This window comes from Etheostoma cragini, chromosome 13 (assembly GCF_013103735.1).
Source record: "Etheostoma cragini isolate CJK2018 chromosome 13, CSU_Ecrag_1.0, whole genome shotgun sequence".
Taxonomy (NCBI): Eukaryota; Metazoa; Chordata; class Actinopteri; order Perciformes; family Percidae; genus Etheostoma; species Etheostoma cragini.
The window spans coordinates 6,432,360-6,454,376 of NC_048419.1; the positions used below are offsets into that span (position 1 = coordinate 6,432,360).

The 22,017-nt window shown below is 40.2% G+C and overlaps 1 protein-coding gene across 10 annotated transcripts in view; it reads left to right on the forward strand.

Annotated features, from left to right (window-relative positions):
- LOC117955568 (mothers against decapentaplegic homolog 6-like) overlaps positions 1-22,017 on the forward strand; it is a 68,830-nt gene that overhangs the window by 45,360 nt on the left and 1,453 nt on the right. For 4 of the 10 annotated variants that reach the window (XR_004659086.1, XR_004659085.1, XR_004659087.1 and 1 more), the window contains one exon: positions 6,788-7,910. Coding sequence is in view for 3 of the 10 variants with exons in the window: in XM_034890141.1 (XP_034746032.1) it covers positions 6,788-6,832; positions 7,278-7,581 (349 nt within the window). In the remaining 7 variants the exon portion in view is untranslated. Of the gene's footprint in view, positions 1-3,312; positions 3,626-6,787; positions 7,911-22,017 lie in introns of those variants that run through there. The other 6 variants (XM_034890141.1, XM_034890143.1, XR_004659091.1 and 3 more) reach the window with 4 other exon arrangements.

The window sequence follows — 22,017 nt, forward strand, 5'->3', positions numbered from 1 at the left end:
CCCCCCCCCCCCCCACCCGTCACCCCTCCTCCCACCCCCTCTTTCTCTTTATTTTTGGCCCTCTTTCTCCCCTTCCTTCACCGTTGCCCCCTTTTTCCCCTCTGTCCTTCTTCATCTTCAGCTCAGAGGCGGATAACAAAAGGCGTATTAGGTGGCAGACAGAAGAGTGAGCGTGCGAGGAACTGCGTCGGGTGGTGCGGAGCATTCATTTCCGGAAGCCTCCACTTTGCCTGGCATTCCCCAGAGAAAACGAGACAGTCAGGGACATCTATCCAATTTTTTTTTTTTGTCTGAGGGGGAGGAGTTGTGAGGTGGGTGGCAGGATGGGGGGACGGACTGGAGGAGGTGGGGGCAGACAGTGCTGTGTTTGGGTCCATGACAGGCAAAAATGACATGGGAATGTTTTCAATATGACTTTGTTAATATGCACTGCAGTTTGGCATTTTATGGCAATTAATGTTAGGATTCTTCAGTTCGAACTGTGCCTGAAGCTTTGCTTTTTTTAGTCTGATAGAAGCTGTTTCATGTCTGACTGAAGCTTGTTACCTGTGACGCTGACAACTTATTGCGTGTCAAGCATGCCGCCATGGCGGCAGAGTTTGGCGGGTGGGTGGTAGGGTCTGGCGTCGAGGGTGTTGCCGTCAGTTTGGATATTTTCCTGTGTTCTCACCGATGCCGAGCAGCCACAGAGTAGAGCCTCAAAGCTCTGTTTTTATTTTTTATTTCTGTTTTATATCTGAGAGAACAGGCAGGTGTCTGCCCCTGTGCTGGAAAGCCAGAGGCTGAGTCTGCTAGGTGGCTCTATGTGTCCATGAGTCAGTGCAAATGGGCAGGCGGTCCAGCAGACGGGTCCGGGTCCAGCCATCCTGGACGTAACAAATAGATGGATGATGAGCCGATGCTCTTTAGGACAAAGAGGCGAGCCCGGCTGCTTCTCTGGGGGGGCTTTTCCTTTTCCAGCACAAAGGCTAGTTAGCACAGAGCAGGCAGTGCAGGCTTGTCTGTTTGTCTGAGCCTCTGCTTCTGCCTCTGTCTGGGTGCTGCGATGAAGACCATTTCAAGTCTGGCCCGCCTTCAACGAATTAACCGCTTTATCCTAATTTACCTCCTTGTCTGCCTTTTTGTCTTTTGCTGCTATTGTTGTTGCCTTGTTGTATTTAGTGCGTGTAAGCATGTGTCTGAGAATGTTTCCACCTTTGCATGTCTTTGTGTTCTCAACCGAGCTCAACCTTCTGAATCAGGCGATAAGTTACCTGCAGTGGAGGAAAAGGAGGAACATGAAAACCTTTTTCTCTGTCCCGGACGCAGAGCCGTTTAATTTTTCGATTGCAGCCCATGTCTCATAAAATACAGACACAATTGGGTTGTGTGTGCCTTTGGGTACTTTGAAGAGGCAGTTTGAGGAAGGGAAAGGTTTGAAGAAAAGTCTGTGTGTGTGTGTGTGTGTGTGTGTGTGTGTGTGTGTGTGTGTGTGTGTGTGTGTGTGTGTGTGTGTGTGTGTGTGTGTGTGTGTGTGTGTGTGTGTGTGTGAGAGAGAGAGAGAAAGAGAGAAGGGTGTCAGTGCCCTGCAGCTTACTGCGGCTCCTCTGTAGACTCTGTCGTACTTCACCTGCTCCCTGAGACCCTAACTTGTGAGCTCTCTTGATAAAAAATCACGGGTTAGGCTCTTGGGACGCGGGCGGAGGGCACAATCGACTTTCTACTGAGCATTCCAAGGGTGGAGTTTGAATGAAGCCCCAACTGATTTACCTTTTTTAAATTATTATATGGCAGGGACGGCGTACAAGAAGGAAGAGGAGTTGAAACATGAAAGTAGTTAAGGATAATAAAGGGCAAATGTTTGGGGGATTTGTGTCCGTCACGTAATTTAAAAAGTTCCGATGGAACCGTATATGTAGGAATGTGCATGTTTGGTATCAGCGATTTGTTTTGTGTTTCGCTGAATACGGCTTTTATCACCACAACACTTTCAGCGCTATAAAAACCGAAACACGCGGCCACACTGCACTGTGCTGTCGACCAACATTGAATTCTCTGTTTGTGTCAACATCTTTGTTTGAATAGATTCAAGTAATCAATGATTAGAAATGGCAGCACACCAACCACTCCAAAGCACCACACCCCAGACTCGTGTTGATTAACATCTGTCACCACCACAGCACAGTATCCCCGAGACCCAGCCAATATATCTGGAACTCCATTACCAAGGCAGCCGTTGTGCATCGGATCACTCCGGCATCATTCATACGCTACAGGAGCAGCCGGAGACCAATGCCACATCAGCTGCACCGCTGCTGCTTCCACATATTGAAGATTCTAATACACTCATTTGACAGTTTGCTAAAAAAAAACACGCTTTTAGCGGTCTGCTGATATAATCCCTTGACAGCAGCTAACTTGTTCATGTACTCCTCGTTTCTTTGTCTTTTTACACACATCCTCATTCTATAATTTCAGTTATACTGCTTCATCATTTTCAACATTTCTCAGCCAACTATCAGAGAGTGTGAAAATATTTGAAAGTTATAGTATTGTTTTCCAATATCAGTATCACAATGTATCATTTCCCTAAGAAGAAGTTATTTAAAAAAGCACAAAACTCACAGGTCCAAAAGACAAATATCTAGGGTTAAAAAAACATATAATCACAGTTCACACACATCGTGTTTATAATTTTTTTTTTTTTAATGGTCGGGAAAGGGCTATCTTCTTTGCATCAAGTTGCTGATTGTTAAAATTTGTGAACAGTATGTTAAATTAAAACAATGAGCACACTATTAAAGGTGAAGCACTTCCACAGGAAGTTTGTCACTTTCTTAATTTGGCAATTGCTGTTGAAATTTTCCATAGTCAAGAGATGTCACAACTAAATTGGTTAATGGTGTAAATCAATATTTAAAGCTCACACAGACATTGTAATTGAGCAAGACAGGCTGGTAAAAAAAGACAAGATTGAACATTGAAAAGAAAATGACAATATTGGACTGGTCTCTTATGAGCACCACTATAGAAGTGCAATTACAATAAATTAGGCCTGCTGGAAATAAATGTTCTTTTCCTTTATGCAATTCAAAGGTGTGACTTCATTCACCATTACAGCTTGACCTGGTTTTTAAACTTTCAGTGTCTCCCAAGGCAGCATGCTTTTCTGAAACCTAATTTCTGCTAAATTACCCATATTAGGAATGCAGTTCAAAACAATTGATGTTCTCTCTAATACTCTTCTTTCCATCTCTCTCTCACAGTCTCCAGTCTCCCTCTCTTCCTAATTATGTTTTTTTTTTCTTCCCGTCTCCCCATTTGGCTTCACAGTGAACAATGGCAATGCCAACTAATCAGTCTGTGCCTATGCCACAGAGCCCCCAGCAACAGCTGAAGGAGTGCCATGCCCCATGAATACCAAACAGCCAGGCACAGTGCGACAAGTGCTGAGCAGTCAGACGCAGCGCAGCCAGAGCAGAGCTGGTGCCCACAAAACAGCCAGACAGTTTTATTAGGGGTCTGTCTGACAAGCAGAAAAGTCTGGCAACACCCAAGCCCACTGATGAAATCCTCACCGCTCCCCCAACAGTAACAAAGCTGCATGCTCAGAGCAATCCGCCAAGGATCCAATAAACATCACCCCGTAAAAAAATCAGCTCCCGGCTACAGTAGTTTGGAACTCTGAATATGGGGAATACAAACTTTGTTCAAAGTCAAACTCGTTCTCAACGAGCAACCGCCAAATCTCTATTGTGCCATCTCCACATTACACTGCATCTGACACAACAGGGACCAAATCTCCTGCAAGCGTTTTCTGGAAAAGCTGCAGTCAAAAGAAAAAGGCGGATTAATTCACTTTTGCATCTTTGACCTTTAGAGCTTTTGGAACATGTTGATTGCCAAGGTTTTTGTTTGCCTTCTTACTAAGTTGATATTTAAACTAGTCAGAAGAAATGTAGAATTAGACACCTGCTTGGTTATAATAAGGTTATAATAAACAATGTATGTACGAAAGGGGATATATATTTTACATACGAAACACAAGAGCAGTGCTTGTAATTTTAAAAATAGTCATTTTCTAAAATCTTTTTTTTATTTTTCATATAATAAGTCATAGTAAATCTAGAAGTGGTTGTCAAAGTATTTAACAGCAGGGTGCAATAGCAGCTTTTTTCTGTCCTTCAATAAAACCCTTCATGAACTGTGTTTACACAGAGCCAGTCAAATGATTTAAAACTAAAATATGAATTATACATTTGTGACAATTAAGACAAAATTAACGCCATGAAAACTGAGCAAGTGAGCTGTAAAATTTGCTGAAAAACTGAATCCATTAGCTGACCGAGAAGCAAAAATTCAGCTTTTGCTTCTTTTTGTGTAACAAGTGCAGTGCCTTTGCCAAAATGTATTTATTAATATAATAAGCTTTTATCATTACTTGTCCTAAATAAACAGCATTCACTTCGTGGCTTCTTTCCTCAGCTAGTCTTCCTGTTCCTGAAGGAGAGATTGATTCAGACCTTGAATAGGTGTAGATAAACCAAAGGCTCCAGCTGATGGACCCGAGTGTGTGCGAGAGATTACACTCCATTGTTCAGAGGTGGTCATGTAACACGCTGCGCTGCCACATCGCTCCCTGATAAAACCAATAAGGACAGATTACACACACACACAAACATGCACACATTTGGATTTGGGTCTAGGGCTGACATGGAAATCAGATGGATTTAGTGAATTATAGGGCTTGTTTTATTTTTTTTGCATTGATTGTCAGGTCGTGTTGTCTGGTGAAGCAGCTTAGTGTTCGGTGGATCTGTTATCGCAGCAGGATGTGGGGGGGGTGGGGGGCAGAGGCGGGGCATCAGGTATGCCTGATAGCGTAGCAGCAGCGGGGAGTGTAGGGGGGGTGTCTGAATTTCCAGACACTGCGGCAGGAGGCCAGACAGTCACCTGAACACACACACACACACACACACACTAGCCTATGACACCACAAACTTGCACCTGAGCAAAATCGTCAAATTTATACAACCCCCCCCCAACACAGACCTCCCCCTCCCCCCACCCAAAGTCTGCACTAAAGCCAATTCAATTTTGTAATAACTCAATCAAGGGTATAAATTGTAGTGCCACTCGTAATGTAATTATCCCTGTGCATTGAAAGCACAAAAGTTTTTTCTTTTATTCTCCGGGCGACGGGGATGAGAGATAAACTCCATTAACTTTCCAGATTACAGTAAGTGCTGTGGGACGTGGGGGTGTCTTTTGAAAGGACAGGCGAGGATTTTCACGACGGGCCTGTGGCCGCCGATCGAGCGCAGAGCCTGAAGAGTGGGGCTGATGATTGAAAACCAAACAACAACGCTCCAAGGAAGCCGAGTGACAAAGCCAACTGGAATAATCCCACACCTGTGTCTGTTTTTCTGTGTGTGTGGGGGGGCATTAATGCACATGTGTCGGCATTAATGCACATGTGTGTTTGTTCTGTCTTAAGGTTCTCAGTATTTAAGGGTAAATCCCCCCTCGGCCCTCCTTGCCCGGCTCCCTTGCCGAGTCCGGTCTTATCTCCCCTTCTCTGTCTGATCTGTGATTCACTTCGGAGGCGTTGCCAAGGAAACCTGTTATCTGGCGAGCAGCTTGATGGAGTTATTGAACTGTAACTGGCTGGGATAATTATGCTCTGTCTTGCAGGTTGGCTATCCAGTGGCTGGGACTTGAATGTGACCTATAGCTGGCCTGGCTTTGTCGCCACTGGCAAACACTTTTAACCCCTTGTCCACCGGACAGTTGGACTACAGTAGCTTTGGCACATATGCACAATCAGAGTTTACACTTTCAGGCTGGTTTAGACTCTTGTACCCTCTACTCTTGTACGCTACCACAACCTCAGTGCTGCAATCAGTTATTTTATCACTTCTATGATCCGTATCTGATTTTGTCTTTGCATCGATGTCCTGTCTCTCTGTAGCTTTTTGTCGTACTGCTGTTGTGTCTTGACCAGTTTCCTTTGAGAACAAACCCCGTGTGTCAATGACATCACCTGTCTATCTAAGGCACACATGTCAAACTCAAGGCCCGTGGACCAAATCCGCCCCCTGCAAATATTTGGTCCAATAGATTTTTCATATATTTATTTTTCACAAATAAAAGTTTTTTTCACTTTTTACAACGTTTTTGCTGCAGTTCTGTTGCTTTATTCAACAATTTTTACGCTTTTGGCCTTTTCTTTGACATTTTTGTCAACCCAACCGTAAGTGAGAAGACTATAGGAGACATGCAATACTACAACCAAAGATATTTGACTTTTTTCTATGACATAAAAGCAATAAACTCGACATGTCGGGCCCTTGATGTGATTCTAATCTTCTAGGGTGGCCTAAAAGTTCAATAAATAAGGAAACACATTGTAAAATAATTGTGGATTTATGCTTAAAAGTATAAGTTCTCACTGTAACACACACATGCTTCTATACACACACACACATGTTCTAGCCTAGTCACATTCTGGTGGTTTGCTTTGTGTCCCTCAAAAAGGTCATGACCACAAATTCCTAGTGTGTCCTCAAGTGGATCCGCTAAGCCGCTGGGCAGGTGGACACTTGGATAATCACACTGTGTTTTGGAGAGATTGTCTTTGATCTTCGACCACTAAAGATCCCGTGTTTCACAGATAGTTTTTGCTACATTTTGCTCTGAGTTTTCCTGAGGGTGTTTTAGTGCACTTGTTCCACCCTCCTGTATTCCCATTTCTTACCTATTATCACACACTTATTCTAAATTGTTATCATTATTTCTTCTTGCTTAGGAGGCCTGACAATTCTGACAAGTCTGTCTCTTCCCGCGCCCAAAGGTTAGACAAATCCCAACTCCTGAAACCTTACCTCCTAGTTTTTCTGTGTGATCCATTTTGTTAGCAGAGAGTGGAGGCTAGTGCTCGGGTGTATGACTGCGTTGTTTGCACATTTGCAGCAGTAGAGTGAGTCAGTAAAAGTGTCAGACTGGCGTAACAGACGGCCTGCACGAACTAATTAGCCTGGAGTCATTTGGAAGCGGCTCAGCTCGGCCCAGGTGCCCACTGTGCACAGAAAGAGACCAGACGACCTTTTTACCCAGCCCCGTCCCACGGCAGTCACTTAAAACAGTGATGGATGTTTTCCCTACCAGCCCTCGTTTTCATTTTCTCTCCGCCCTCCCTCTTCCCCACCATTTTCCCCCTTCCTCTCCTCTCCCTCCAACACCACTCTCCCTTTATGTATCCCATCTTCTCTCCTTGTTTTTCTACCATTCTTTTACAGAATGACGAGAAGGAAGAGGAAGAAGAAAGGCAGGGGCATTGAAGTGAAGTGGAGGTTGGTGTTTCCTGCCAGCACAGCGTCAAGGACCCCCCCCCCCCCCCCCCCCCCCCCCCCTCCCAACTCCTCATTAGTATGCAGTGGCTTAGGTGACATGGCTCCTGGGTTGGGTCTCGACTGCAGGAACATCAGTGACGTGGAGGAGAGCGGGATAGCAGGTAAGGACAATGAGAACAGGCAGAAAAAAAGGGAGACGGAGGAAAGGGAAGGACGAGAGACGGGCACAAGGCAAGGGATGGACTTTTAATGATTTAACACCCCAGCACATACACACCCTTGTACACTTTACACTGCTGTAACACACACATTTTCAGTCTAGCCTACTCCCGAAGCCATCTCTACAGGAAAGGGCACTAGAAATGTTTGTTGTCTTTAATTAAATTAACTATAACTATCTGCTGAGTCGTAATTATCTAGGAACATGCAGTTTCTGAAATATTCTGTATTTTACTTGGGGTATGCGGTTTCTAACATGCATTCATTTATTATTCATTTATTTACTTCTTGTATTGTGTATCTTAACAGAAAATGTAATAATTGTAGATGTTACAATGTCTGCCTTTCATATTGTAAACAGAGTGATTTCAATAAAAAAAAAGTCACTGTTAAATATTTTCTGTGTTTGGTTATTTAAGAAATATAATGTTTTATTCCATGTAAGCAAACAATGAAAGAGTCCTGCTTTTCCCTCCAAACATTTTCATTGTTTTCGCTTGTGAGGTTTCCATTTCCCTTGATATGTAGGATATTGGTTTTGTTGCTAAAGGCAACAAGGAGAGGCGTATTAGACAAATACTCTCACACTCATACACTCTGTGAGTACGTGCATGCATGCGTGGGGAGGAGTGCGGCCAGGCTGCAGATATCATCCATCTCCCTGTCACCGGCCCAAGGGCTGCTGGGAAAGTAGCAGACAGCTCCCTAGCTCTGACAACAGAGGCGGAATTCTAATTTTCCGACACATACTGCATGAAAAACCTGGGCTGCTCCTCCCTCGCCACCCAGTATGGAAAACCATTATCCCCACGATCCGGGAACAAAGCATGGAGCTCAGCCCGGGCCACCATGGGCTGCAGGTCATTTCAACTCCCATCATGCACCAGCCGGGACTCTGAGCAGCAAAACTCCATCAACATCACCTCTTTATAAAAGAATCCCAACACCTCTAAGACTGCCGCGTTAAAGCTGCATGTATCGACTATGCTCATTTCTTAATTTAGATCTATTTATTACTAACTGATACTTCATGACATTGCAGGGATATCATTTGTAAAAGTCCTCCTGGCAGTAGCTGTTCTAACTGGATTACATGCGTTCTGGTTAGGCATGACTAAGTGTCTCACAGAGCTGTTGTCGGGCATTCTTTAGCTTTTGTTAAATGTGCCAGCTTTTGCTTATTGTTTCTATGTCTCATCTCCAATCTATCTAGGCATCAAATGAACATTGACATGAGGGGTTGTCATTAATGTGTCAGGTGTAACTGTTATTTGAGCTTTGCAGTTCTACTAAAGTAAGGAAATTAAAAAGCCTATTCTCACATATAGATGAATTCAAGTGCACACTCGTCGGGTTACATTTTCTAGTTTAACATAATTATTAAGTTCTAACAGTTTCCATGACCATTCATCTGAGTCCAGCATAATATATAATAATGGAGAAAAAGTGCAATTAAATGAATATAGATAAATATGTGATTGCATTGTGTAAAACAGAATATTTGATTTAAGTTGCATGTAAACCAACAGTTAATTAAACTTAATACGGAAGAATGTACGGAATCAGTTGATATAAAAAAAAAACATTTGAAATGATTTATAGATCAGTTTTTTACGTCAGTTTCAGCTATTTCAATTCCCTCATTGATGTCATTACATGATGATTGGCAGACAATTGCATTTGAATCAAAATGTTGTAATATTCCTCATTAACAATGCAACTTTTGGAAGTAGTCCACCAAAGGCTGAGAAATGTAATGAATCAAAAAGTAAATTGATTTCCCCTTCAGAAAATGTACATGGAAAAAAACTTTAATTGTATCTTTCAAATTTATGTTTGCTTTTCTACATTCTGTATAAATGCAGAATTTGAATTTTTTTCCCTCCCAAGTTGATTTAGGTGCTGTTTTAGACTTGGAGGTAATTGAGCAGATCAGACCAGACCACAGAAATTATCTGCTCTATAAATAATGATGTATATGCTAATCCTGACACAATGTAAAAGTAATAAACATTAAAACAAACTTTATAATAAGATCATGACAGAAGATTGCATCTCAGGTGACAATAAGATGAGAATAAACCATGTAAGATTTGAGACAATTCAAGCTGTCATTTAGTCTCCGATTAGGACCGATACGGGCTTTAAAACCCAACCATGTATGACCGTAGCTGTGGTAACAAGGTCTGCTTTAGATCTTTGATTACTGTTAATAAATCAGTAGAGTACGCTGCTGGGCTCAAACACATTCAGTATTCAGCAAACCATCCACATGCTGGGTGGGAGGTAATGTATGTTAGTCTGCAGCCATCCACTGTAGCTTACACAGCGCTGTTACACTTACCTGCATACCCAGCATGACATTCAGAACGACATTCAGCAAAGGGCCGCACGTGGGAGTCGAACCCCGGCCCGCCGCATTGAGGGGTGTTTGTTCTACCAGGTGTGCTACCCAGGCACCCATACACACAATAGTGTGGTTAACATTTTATTGTCCAGATTATTTATAGGTAACAATTCACTTGAACCCCTTATGGAGCATTAATAAGCAATTATTAAATGTTTATAACGCACTGTAATGTAAGTAGATATTGGGACATTTTAAGGGGTGTATAAACTGATAATGAATGATTGACACAATGTTGTAATCATAAAATGTAGTAGTCAAGACCACCTAAACCGAGACCACGTCATCACCAAGACCAGAGCGTATCGAGACCAAGTCAAGACCGAGACCAGATTGGACTTAGACAGCCAGAGCTTCTACTCCTCCCTCGCATTCACTTTCTTGGGAGTGGGTGTAAAGGGGGCAGGGGAGAGGAGGGTTTACGGTAACCAATTTCACATTAGATATGAGTCGTTATTTATTTAAGTTATTAGTTGCATTTGCAACATTTGCAAGTGTTAACACATAGTCCTGAATCAGACAAAGCAGGCAATATAGAGAAATCCCTTCAGTTGTGGTGCCAGCTTTGACATAAAGAGTTCCTGAATTCAACCGTTTTAATGAATGTGAATGACTTATTATTAAGATTTCACGTGTAATTATATTCAATTCAATTTTATTTATATACCGCTAAATCACAACAACAGTTATCTCATTGCGCTTTCCATAAAGAGCAGGTCTAGACCGTACTCTGGGATGTTATTTACAGAAACCCAACAATTCCCACTTAGATAAATATGATTAAAGCAATGTTACAATGTGTCAGCAATCATTCGTTAACCATGCATCGGGTATGGATGCAGATGGTATATCTGCATGATGTGTTAAACAATGAATGCTTATTATGCAGCTAAAGTAGAGTCCTAGATCTGAATCAAATAAGATGATGTTTGTAGACAGTAAAGACTGTAAAGCAAGACAGGTAAGTGGATTATTTGTGGGCTCCTCTTCAGCAGTGATGCTGCATTAATGTCATATAAATCCGAGCCTACTACAGTTGTCGAAATGCCCTTCGGCTGAGCTTTTGAGTCATGAGGAATGAGCTTTAGTGGAGCACTTTGATTTATCTTCCTGACTCCTGGTGTCACTGACACGGAAAGTACAAAATGATATGTTCGCTGTCAAACAAACCAAAAGAACTGTATGACCCCAGTCATATTTTGCTGACATGAAAAAAAAAATAGCACAAGAGCATACATTTCTCTGGATTAGTCATTTGCGGTTTACAAGTCTATGTTTGACTTGCTCTAAAACATGAACTCCATAACCAAGTGCACATGTGAAACAGCTTATGAGGGGAAACCCAAATATACAGACAGCTAAAATCTCTGTGTCTTTAAAGCTTCAAAGCGCTTCATATGAATGTTTCTTTGCTTTTCACCTAGAGGTCATTTTCATAACATGAATGGAGCAGGAGCCTTTTGTTTTATTAATGCACACAGTAATACATGTGCCAGAGGTGGTGTCCTCATGTCAACATGTCAAAGAGACAAAAAACCAGTGCAATTGGGCTTGCCTTTGTCATGAAAATTACGAATACTAAACAGCACCTAATAAATGAACTGCAGTTACTTAGGAAGTGCCAGATTACATTTCATTTGTATAAGGACAAATATGTAACACAGAACTATAACACACACCATTGCTTTCAGTAGCTTAAAGTAATTTGCAATGCCCGTCCCCTAGATGGGCCTTTAAAAGAAAATAAACTAAAAAGTTACATAAAAGACAATATGGAACACAAACTCAACAATAAATACCTTGAAATGCAAAACTTAGAACTAAGCAAGAAAATAACAACAAAACACAGACTAAGACAATAAAGCCCCATAAAACAGGAAGTACCACATCCTCCCTGACTACATGACTGCTCCGTCTTGGAAAACAGTTTCAGATGAAGTTCCAAATGATCCCAGACAGGATCCAGTTTGAGTTCAGTAGGTAAGGAACTGAACACATTTCAGGATGGAATAACCTGTTTCCACATAGTGTGCACAATGGTTTTGGATGGAGCTTCCCAGCTGTTTTGAAATCTCTGGGCACCAAGTCAACTTCGATTTCTGATGAGTAAAACAAACATCATGCTTGTACATGTTAGAATCTGCTGCCTCCGTCTCTGTCAGCGGCCTACAGGAATCTCACACCGAAAAATGAAGATTGAAAACACGTTAAATGTAACCACTGGCTCAAAGCACGCGAGCCATCAGCAGATGAATAGCACTTGTGCTTACAGTACGCTTCACACATTTGCTATTCAATATCCACATGCAAAGGAAAACATATGCGCGGGCTGGTATGTTTTAAGTGTAGTTTATTTGAATTCATATCAAACTGATTGTGTACTGAGTAAATAAATGAAGTATTCCTCGCCCCATTCCATTCCACATGGGCTTAGACGGCACACGATAGCACCACATATAAACAAAGACCTCCTGCAGTTGATGTTCACGTTCCAAAGAAAATAAATCATTGCTGTGTATCACATACTTCCCATGTTTGCTAAATAGAAATGATGGATGTTTTAGAAACACAATACTAAAGCTACACATTCATGCTAGCAGCACAGCTCTGTGGATGACAACGTCGGTCGGTCTTGTCATCACTTCACAACTATTGGACGGATTGCCTTGAAATGTGGTAGAGACGTTAATGTTCCCCAGTGGAAGAATCCTGTTGATCCTCAAGATTAAATCTAACGTTAGTGATCCTTTAACTTTTTATTTCTAGCGCCTCCATGAGGTCAACAATTTCAATTTACCCCGTTACTTTGGTTTTGGTCGAAGAAAATGACGTTCCCATCCCATTCCCCTCCATCAGCCTGCTAATTAGCAAATGTTAGCATATTAACAATTTAAACTACAATGGTAAAGGTTATAAACATTAGTCCTTAGGGGTCTTCCAGGGTCTCCTGGGTCAAAACATAAAATGAATGCTTCTTTTTTAGATATTTTTGTTGCTTTTTGGATGTTCTGCCGCTTTTTTCCCATTACCCCTAGTATATGATCCTCTAACACCAAGTTATTAACACAACCTTCACACCTTTTATTGGAATTCAAGTTCACTAAGCCTCATTTGTATGAAATACCTATTTTTTTGTTAAAAAGGCAAAAAATAGGAATGACTTTGACTTAAGTATATGTCAGAGGAACATATGTTGAGGAATTATAAATCAAATTTAACCCAACGACAGCATGAGAGTTAGACCTGGGTTCTACTGAGAAACCTCATGAATAAGGTCATATGGTCATGATATAAATGATGTAAACAGAATGCATTTTGCTTTCTACTTCATGGGACTCCTCTCGCTCATCAACACCGACACAATGCTTTGGTTCCAGATAGTAAGATACCACCCGGATCTTTTTTCTTCTGATTTTCAAGACTGATTTCAGTTTGGATTAAAAGTTGTGTTCTGAGCTTCTTCCAAATTTCAGTAACCAGTTATTTCGTTTAGCAACTGTATAACAAAATCTGAAATCAAACCATAATTACTTTTTTCAAAAAGTATGCTTCCTTACACCGTACTTATTAAAATATGAGCTTTAAAACCCCAGACCCAGGGATCATACATACACAAAGAAACCAAATCACTGAATTTAGTTTTCCCTCCATGAATCCCTATGATCTGTGATAAAAGAGCTTATCCCCATTTCATTTTTTTTCTTTGTGTTTTTACATAGATATGTCTAGTTGCTACTTTTTATTCAAGTGACCTGTGACAAAAAAACAACATAAATGGAAGCTTAAAATGCATTGATCAATCCAACTACTAACATGAAATGATGAAATGTGCTCAGATGTTTTATTCCTCTGTAGGGCAGGATACAATGACCACATATAGTCCTCTGTACATTGAACACACACACGCACGTATATATTTTCAGTTTATTGATTCATCTTTATTTCACAGTCCCACACAGCAATGATGGTGGCCATGGCTCGCCACGCAGCCAGGCGAGCGTGCACCTCCTCGTGTCCTGCCATGCACACTGAGCAGCACATTGCACGAGCAGAAAACTTGAATATACAGATGTCTCCGTCCCTCACGGGCTCACTGGCGCCTGCACACAAGACAGCCAACACACAGCACTGCTGCTGCTCAGGCAACAGCCTGCCTGTCAGACAGACATCCATCAGTGCAGAGTGGGAGGATACAGCTGTTTTACTGCGGCTCCCTCCTCCTCAATGCTGCCAGCGACTGGAGAGAGGACAGACTTTGTGTCAGAATTAGCTGCCGGAACAAGGGAAGGAGACGGTGTATCATCTGTGAGAACCTAGCTCAAGCATCAAGGCAGAGATGGAAACATTTCAGGCTGGAAAAACGTGACTGACAGCTCTTCATGTCAGAGGCCTACTTATTAACTAAACACAGTTTGTAAATCTCTGGAAGTAGATATTTAAAGAAGACTACATTCTCTGTCTTCTCCAGATGTTCTTCGGGGTTCATACATAAGAAATATCAAAGTAACAATGAGTCAGTAAGGGATGTCCCTGTGGCCGAATCTCCTCAGCTGTGATACTCGTGCAGGCATCACTGTCAGCTGATTGGAGGAAAGACCTGCAGTGCTGCTGTATCACCAGAGAGAGCTCTGGTGTCATCTTGTGGAATAATGTGAGGACAGCGTCAGTTGAATACTAAACTTCTATCACCATCGTGCACCCTCCATCCTATCATTGTTTTTCTGCTTCATGCCTTTTAGAATTCTATTATACATGTAGACCAATATTAACCTACTAGAAGAGATAGTATTGCCGTCATTCCACAGAGCTTAGTTTAATTTTAAATTAAAAATAAAGAAAATGTGGAATTTTCAGTTTAAAGGTATAGTTTAACTATAAATTAGGTTTTCATTGTTTGTCAGCAATACTATCATTTCATGTTAAAAACAGCAATACTATTATTTCATGTTAAAAACCTATATTACCTCTATTATTAACCTATAAGTCCAAAGGACTTGAAACATTATGATATTATGACTATTATAATTGCAAGTTGCCAGTTATAAAAAAGTCATACAAATTTTGTAATCAGTTGTGAAGACTTGATATTCATTTATTTGATTAGGACAATGCACATTAGTCAACATTTCGTTAAATGCACCAGAGTTAGCCAATCAGCTGTTTTTCAACTGTAGTCCTACCTAGCATGCATGTCTTTATGTGAAGAAACCGCAGCACCCTAGGGAAACCCATGCAAACACGGAGCGTGGATTCCTCAAATCAACCTGGATTCAAACCAAGAACTTTCTAGATGTGAGGGAGAAATGCTAACCACCTATAGTCCACTATAGTTGTTGTCAAAAGTTTTTAATTAATTGGATGGACAGTTTTTTTTTTTACACTCAACTATTATCGTTACGTTGTCTGCACAATCCAGAAAGAGTTGTTTAAACTCAAAATAAATAATGCAACTAGTACATTCATTATTTTAATTTGATACAACTATTATACTAACTAACTATTTTGGGAAATACTTATTCACTTTCTTGCAGAAAGTTAGATGAGAAGATTGATTCACTCTAATATCTGTCCATTAGATATGCTACAGGCAGCTGCCAGTTAGCTTAGCTTAGCATGAAGACTGGGGAAACAGCTAGCCTGGCTCTGCCCAAAGGTATCAACGCCTGCTGACCAGCACCTCAAAAACTGACTAATTGATAGATGTTACATCTATATTTTTTTTCTGCTAATCCATACAGAAATACAAACATATTGGGTAGTAACTTCCAGGACGTGTCCAGTATTTGAGTTACGCTAAGCTAACTAGCTGCTGGCTGTAACCTTTTATTTAGCATGCAGATATGAGAGGAATGTATACCTTAAACATAACAGAATAGACAATATTCAAGTTATTCCAGTTTCAAAGAATGTTAAAACATAATTGTATTTAAAGGTTGACATTTCTTTTAAGGAGGAATAATTATTTTTCTAAATAAATTGTATATCTATAGCTTATGGTTCTCCAGGTCAAAGAATATCCCCTTACATCTGTTTACCCTGTCAATCGTTTTCAAAGGGACTATTTATTTTAGAGGAAAGTAGTTTAAATGGAAAGTCTTCATAGTGAGTGAAGTATAGAGCTTTTTCACAGCAGACATTTCTACTTGTCATTGTAGGAAAAGCATAGGTTTTTATTAATAACATAAATGATGGCTTTGTGTCCCAGGAAGCCATGACAGTGTGACAGTGAGCCAGCAAACAGAATACCAGGACCCTGAAACTGAAGCAGGTAAATGGAATTCAGCCATGAATCATTTCTTAACTTACACCTGCTTTTCCCACTGCCACACGTCGAAATGTCTTCAGTGAAAAAGCATCTATCATCCAGAGTAACAGGGACACTGGCTGTAGAAAGAGATCTTGCTGCTGCAGCTTTTTACAAGTCCTGCACGCTCGCACAGCTGTTAAAGCTGGGCCGAGTAGCAATGACTTGCACCTCTAATAATATTATAAAAATAATGACTCTGGGAAACAAAACGGATAGAGATGATAATGTCACAAGGTTGGGACACCCTAACAGATGCAACAAAACTAACAGGAGAGTTAGGGAGATGTCAATCAACACATCTGTATACAAGTATTTAGATATTTTACTGAACAATTTCCCCTGTGACTATTATATACATGACACTATATATGGTCAAGGTGGAGCTACTTTGAATAGGTATAAGTCAAATTATAGTATGTCTCAAAAAGTGATTAAAAGTCATAGTATGTCAAAAGAACAGATAAAGTCATTGTATAGTATGTTCCAAAAAAGTTACATTATATTTGGTTGAAAAAGTCATGAAAAAGTCAAAGTATAGTATGTCAAAAAAAGTCATAGTATAGTTCGTAAAAAAATGATAAAAAAGTCATAGAATAGAGCTTGGAAGTAGACCCTAGACCGTTACTATTAATCAATATAATATACAATTAATATATATTTATCTATATAAATACAGGTGCATTGTGGGTAGCGGCGACCATTTCTGCATAGGCTTCAAAATATTAGGGTAAGCGGCTGGCAGCGAGGAATAGAAAGAGTTATGGATGACAAAAAAAGTTTGCTGTACCAGTATACTGACAACTATATATAACTTATATTTAAAGGGATTATGGTGTCACGTTAACGTACACTCACCTAAAGGATTAACGTACACTCACCTAAAGGATTATTAGGAACACCATACTAATACTGTGTTTGACCCCCTTTCGCCTTCAGAACTGCCTTAATTCTACTTGGCATTGATTCAACAAGGTGCTGAAAGCATTGTTTAGAAATGTTGGTCTATATTGATAGAATAGCATCTTGCAGTTGGAGATTTGTGGGATGCACATCCAGGGCACAAAGGTCCCTTTCCACCACATCCCAAAGATGCTCTATTGGGTTAAGATCTGGTGACTGTGGGGGCCATTTTCGTACAGTGAACTCATTGTCATGTTCAAGAGACCAATTTGAAATGATTCAAGCTTTGTGACATGGTGCATTATCCTGCTAGAAGTAGCCATCAGAGAATGGGTACATGGGGGCCATAATGGGATGGAAATGGTCTCAGGTAGGCTGTGGCATTTAAACGATGCTGGTAAGGCTAATAGACGATAAGGGCCTATCACTAATTAGGCATGAAGCCGCTGATGATGGCAGGAAAGCCTTGGGTATACTTAAAGAACATTATTTGGGAAAAAGCAAGCCGTGGATTATAAATATTTACACTTTATTAACAAAGTTACGCATGACAGACAACAAGACGGTTACAGACTACTAGTTTGTAACATACACTCCCACACCGCAAACCACTCATACACACTGCTGTCTACTCTCTGTCAATGATGAGTCAATGTTCTTAAACTCAACCGATTATTGTCATTTTACCATACTGTCGATTTTGTGTTTACTTGGAAAGATTACTGTATATTTCCACTTAAATTTTATTTAGAATTGGTATTAATAAAATACTTAAAAAGTCTTAAAAAGTCTATTTTCATTTCTCCGTTTGAAAATCTACATTAAAAGAAAGAAAGGTGGGCCGGAAGTAATAGTAAATATAGCCTGTATAAATAAAAGCCAAGGTTTAAGAACGGGCATAATATGCAGCACTAACGGTATACCAGAGTAACGTTAAAAAAAACAATCAGTAAATAGACTTATATGAACCTGGACCCGGGGAAATATGTTAGCAACAGTAGTTTATTACAGTTATTTAATATCGTGCCTATCCACTTACACATCACCCGCCAGGTTTAATGAGCGCATTGTTTGGTTCAATACAGTTGGTAATAATGGGTAACCTAAGAACTTGTGTGTGCAGAGTTGTCACTGTTAGCGCTTTATTAGCCTATATACAGAGATGGCAAAAGTACTCACTTTCCGTACTTGAGTAGAAGTACAGATACTTGTGTTCAAAAATACTCTGGTAAAAGTGGAAGTACTGATTAAACTTCTTTACTTAAGTAAAAGTTACAAAGTATAGGCTTGGAAATTTACTTAGAGCATGGGTCTTCAACAGGGGGTCCGCGGACCCCCTAGGGGTCGCGGACCCCCTGTTGAAGACCCATGCTCTTACTCTTTCTGCAGGTACTGCATGGGGGTCGCGAAAGTTTTGGTTGATTAGACTTTTTTTTATATTCCCCCTCACCCCCCTGCAATTTTTTCCACTAATTGAAATGTCTTTAAATACACATTAACATGAATTCAACACACTGTAGTAAACACATAAATGGAGGCAGAAGATGTCTTTCAGTCATCAATGCACACATTCAGCGACACACAGGAGCTTTTTCAAGCTGGGCACCGTTTCATTCACAACACCTGTCCCATCAACGAGGAATCAGAATCAGAAATACTTTAATAATCCCAGGGCGAAATTACTTTCGTTACATTACTCCATATGTAATAGAGTGTATTACATATGGAGTAATGTAACGAAAATATTGAATGCACAATAACAAGGTACATTTACACATGGCACTATAGGACCAGTTTGATATAACACAATTTTATACAATATATATAATTAGGGGGTCCCTGCTCCATCTCGCCATCAGTTTGGGGGTCCTTGGCCTGGAAAACGTTGAAGACCCCTGACTTAGAGGATAAAAGTAAAAGTAGCCTTAGAATGAAAACTATTTTTCATGCAAAGCTACCTGGAGCACACAAATGTTACTCTAGAGCATGCCGAGGAACTTCAGTGGACATGGAGAACACGGTCTTTATATGGTAATGGGTACATTAAATGGATGTCTGCCAGTAGGCCTAAAACATAACATATATGATTATTATGACAGAAACTGGGACTCCAGGTTAAGAAGAGTCTGACTTATTAGCAAGATATAAATTCAGTTGTGATTCTGTAAGAATTTACAGATCCAGTTTCTATTTTTAATCTTCCCCTTTGTCAGGATGTCTCAATCATGACATGGCTGGGTGTGGGTGTGTGGTGTGTTTTTGTTTCTTTCTGGTAATTGGGTGGGGCTGGCTCACTCTCCTGACAGACTGATTAGCACACCTGATTCATATCAGCTCTTTCTGTGTTGCTCTATATAGACCTGCAGTTCTCCTCAGTCTTTGCCGGATTGTTATGTTGTATTCATGTGAAGAGGACGTTGGTTCTTGTTTCTTTACCTGCCTGCTACGCTAAGAAGGACATTCTGCCTGCTTATACTGCCTGATGTCTAGCCTGCCCCCCAGTTGTATTACTGGCTTCACCTGGTCCTGACTGCACTGCAATAAACTTTGTAAAAAGACCTTCCATCTTTGTCTGCTTCTGGGTCCTGTTAAACCATTTCGGACACCCTTAACATTTAAATGAATCTACATGTATGTGTGTGTGTGCTCAAATATGGCTTCTGGAAAGAAAATAAAGGATTAAAATATGAATTACTAAACAGACATTAGTGAAGACATTCCCGAGCACATTCACCAGGAGTCAATCTTGATGCATGCTGTCTCAAACATCTCTCTCAGACAAGGTCGAGGATGTTGGGAATGTCTTGCTGTTGGTCTGCCGGATCTCTGTTTTCTTCATTTTCAATCATGTTGCCCTCCATATTACTATTTGCTAAAGATATATTATATTCCCATCCATTTAGATAGAATATGGTATCGATGACGCAAAAAATAATAACAATAACTCCAGTGAAATGATGTGAAAGTTGAGGACTAGATTAGAACTGTATTAAAGCTGATTCTGGTTTCCATCTTGGCCCCAGTTGTGTCTGTTAAAACACAGACGGAGACAACTTTCTAGCCAAGTTTCCATCCACTTGTCAAATGAATTACAGTATCTGAAGTTCAGTAAAAAAAACAAAAAAACGCATGCGAATAAAGCTGGTGAAACTGTTGATGCTTCATTAAGATCAACGTGCAACCTAGCTAACAGGTGAAGAACACACCAAAACCACTAGCTAACTTACTTTAAATGTGAAGAACTATAGACCAATAACAGACTTAAGTGAACTGACAACATGAGTTATACGACTTACAGTTCTCAAAGACGCACACACACAATCTCAGTTGATTATCCTCGGGACAGCTAGTCTCTTTTTCTTTTCCCTCACTTTTTGTGTCCGCGCTATTCTCCAACATGACGACCTCTTGTACAAAACTACAGTAACGAGCCAATTTTGTAAAATGTAAGGTACCGATATTTGTGTTAAAATGTAAGGAGTAGAAGTAAAAAGTCGCCACAAAAATAAATAGTAAATTAAAAATATCTGAAAAATCTACTTGAGACCCATCTCTGATTATATTATTAAATTAATATTTTAATGTGGTTTTCATGTAATGGCCCCGAACTGTTCCCCCTTTCTACCAGCAGATGGCAGTATTTAAATGACCGACTGTATTGTGCAGTTGGTAACTGTTTTAAATCAAGATTACTGATACAGATGTATTTATTGTTGTTCATTTCATTTGGTTTTTGATTTTATTTGCAACCTAATTATCATCATCATCATTCACCACCAGCCCAGAGTTAAACCTGCATGCCCTTCTGTTTTAACCTGACTCTAACACTGCTATCAGCTTCTTAACAGCTCAAACTACAAACTCATATCAGAAATGTCCTAATGTAGGCCATCTTGCCAAAATAATGATTTACCAGTTTGCTATATACTGTGTGAGTCTTTCTTCGCTATAAACACTCCAGTGTGTATAACATACAACACTCCCATTGTGTCATGGAAGTGAAGAGAATCCAACTAATATATTATATAGACTCATTACATGCAAAGTGAGATATTTCAAGCCTTTATTTGATATCATTTTGATTATTATGGCGTACAGCTTATGAAAACCCCAGATTCTCTATGGGGATCAGGTCAGGAGAGTTTGCGGGCCAATCAAGCACAGTAAGCCCATGTTCAATGAACCAAGTTTTGGTACTTTTGGCCGTGTGGACAGGTGCCAAGTCTTGCTGAAAAATGAAGTCAGCATCTTCATAAAGCTCGCCTGCGGAAGGAAACATTAAGTACTCTAAAATGTCCTGGTAGACGGCTGCTCTGACTATGCCATTATCATCGAAATTATATAAAATAAAGGCTTGAAATATCTCACTTTGCATGTATTGAGTCTATATAACATATTAGTTTCACCTTTTAAGTTGAATTACTGAAATGAATTAACTTTTGCACCATATGCTAATTTTTTTAGATTTACCTGTATAGCACACATTCTTTTAAAGGCATTGCATGTACATTCTATATCTGCAGAACATTTACTGTGAATCTCCAAGGTAGGAACATTTTACAATGTCCTCAAAAGAAAGTCCAAAAACATAATTACATTATAAAAAAACAACTGTCTGTTATGGTTTAGGGGTTGCTTGGGTTTATTTTCTCCAGTTTGGCCTCCTTGTATTTTTTTGTCTCAGCCTCTCCTTGGTCTTGTGTTGTTTGATTCAGTCTTGTGTCGCTGTGTGTCTGTTTTCTCTGTCTCCTGTTTTATTGTGGTAGTATGGTTTCCTGTTTTGTCTAGTCTTGTCTAGCTTTACGTCGGCTTGTCTGATTGTCTAGCCCCGCCCTAATGTGTTCACCTGACGT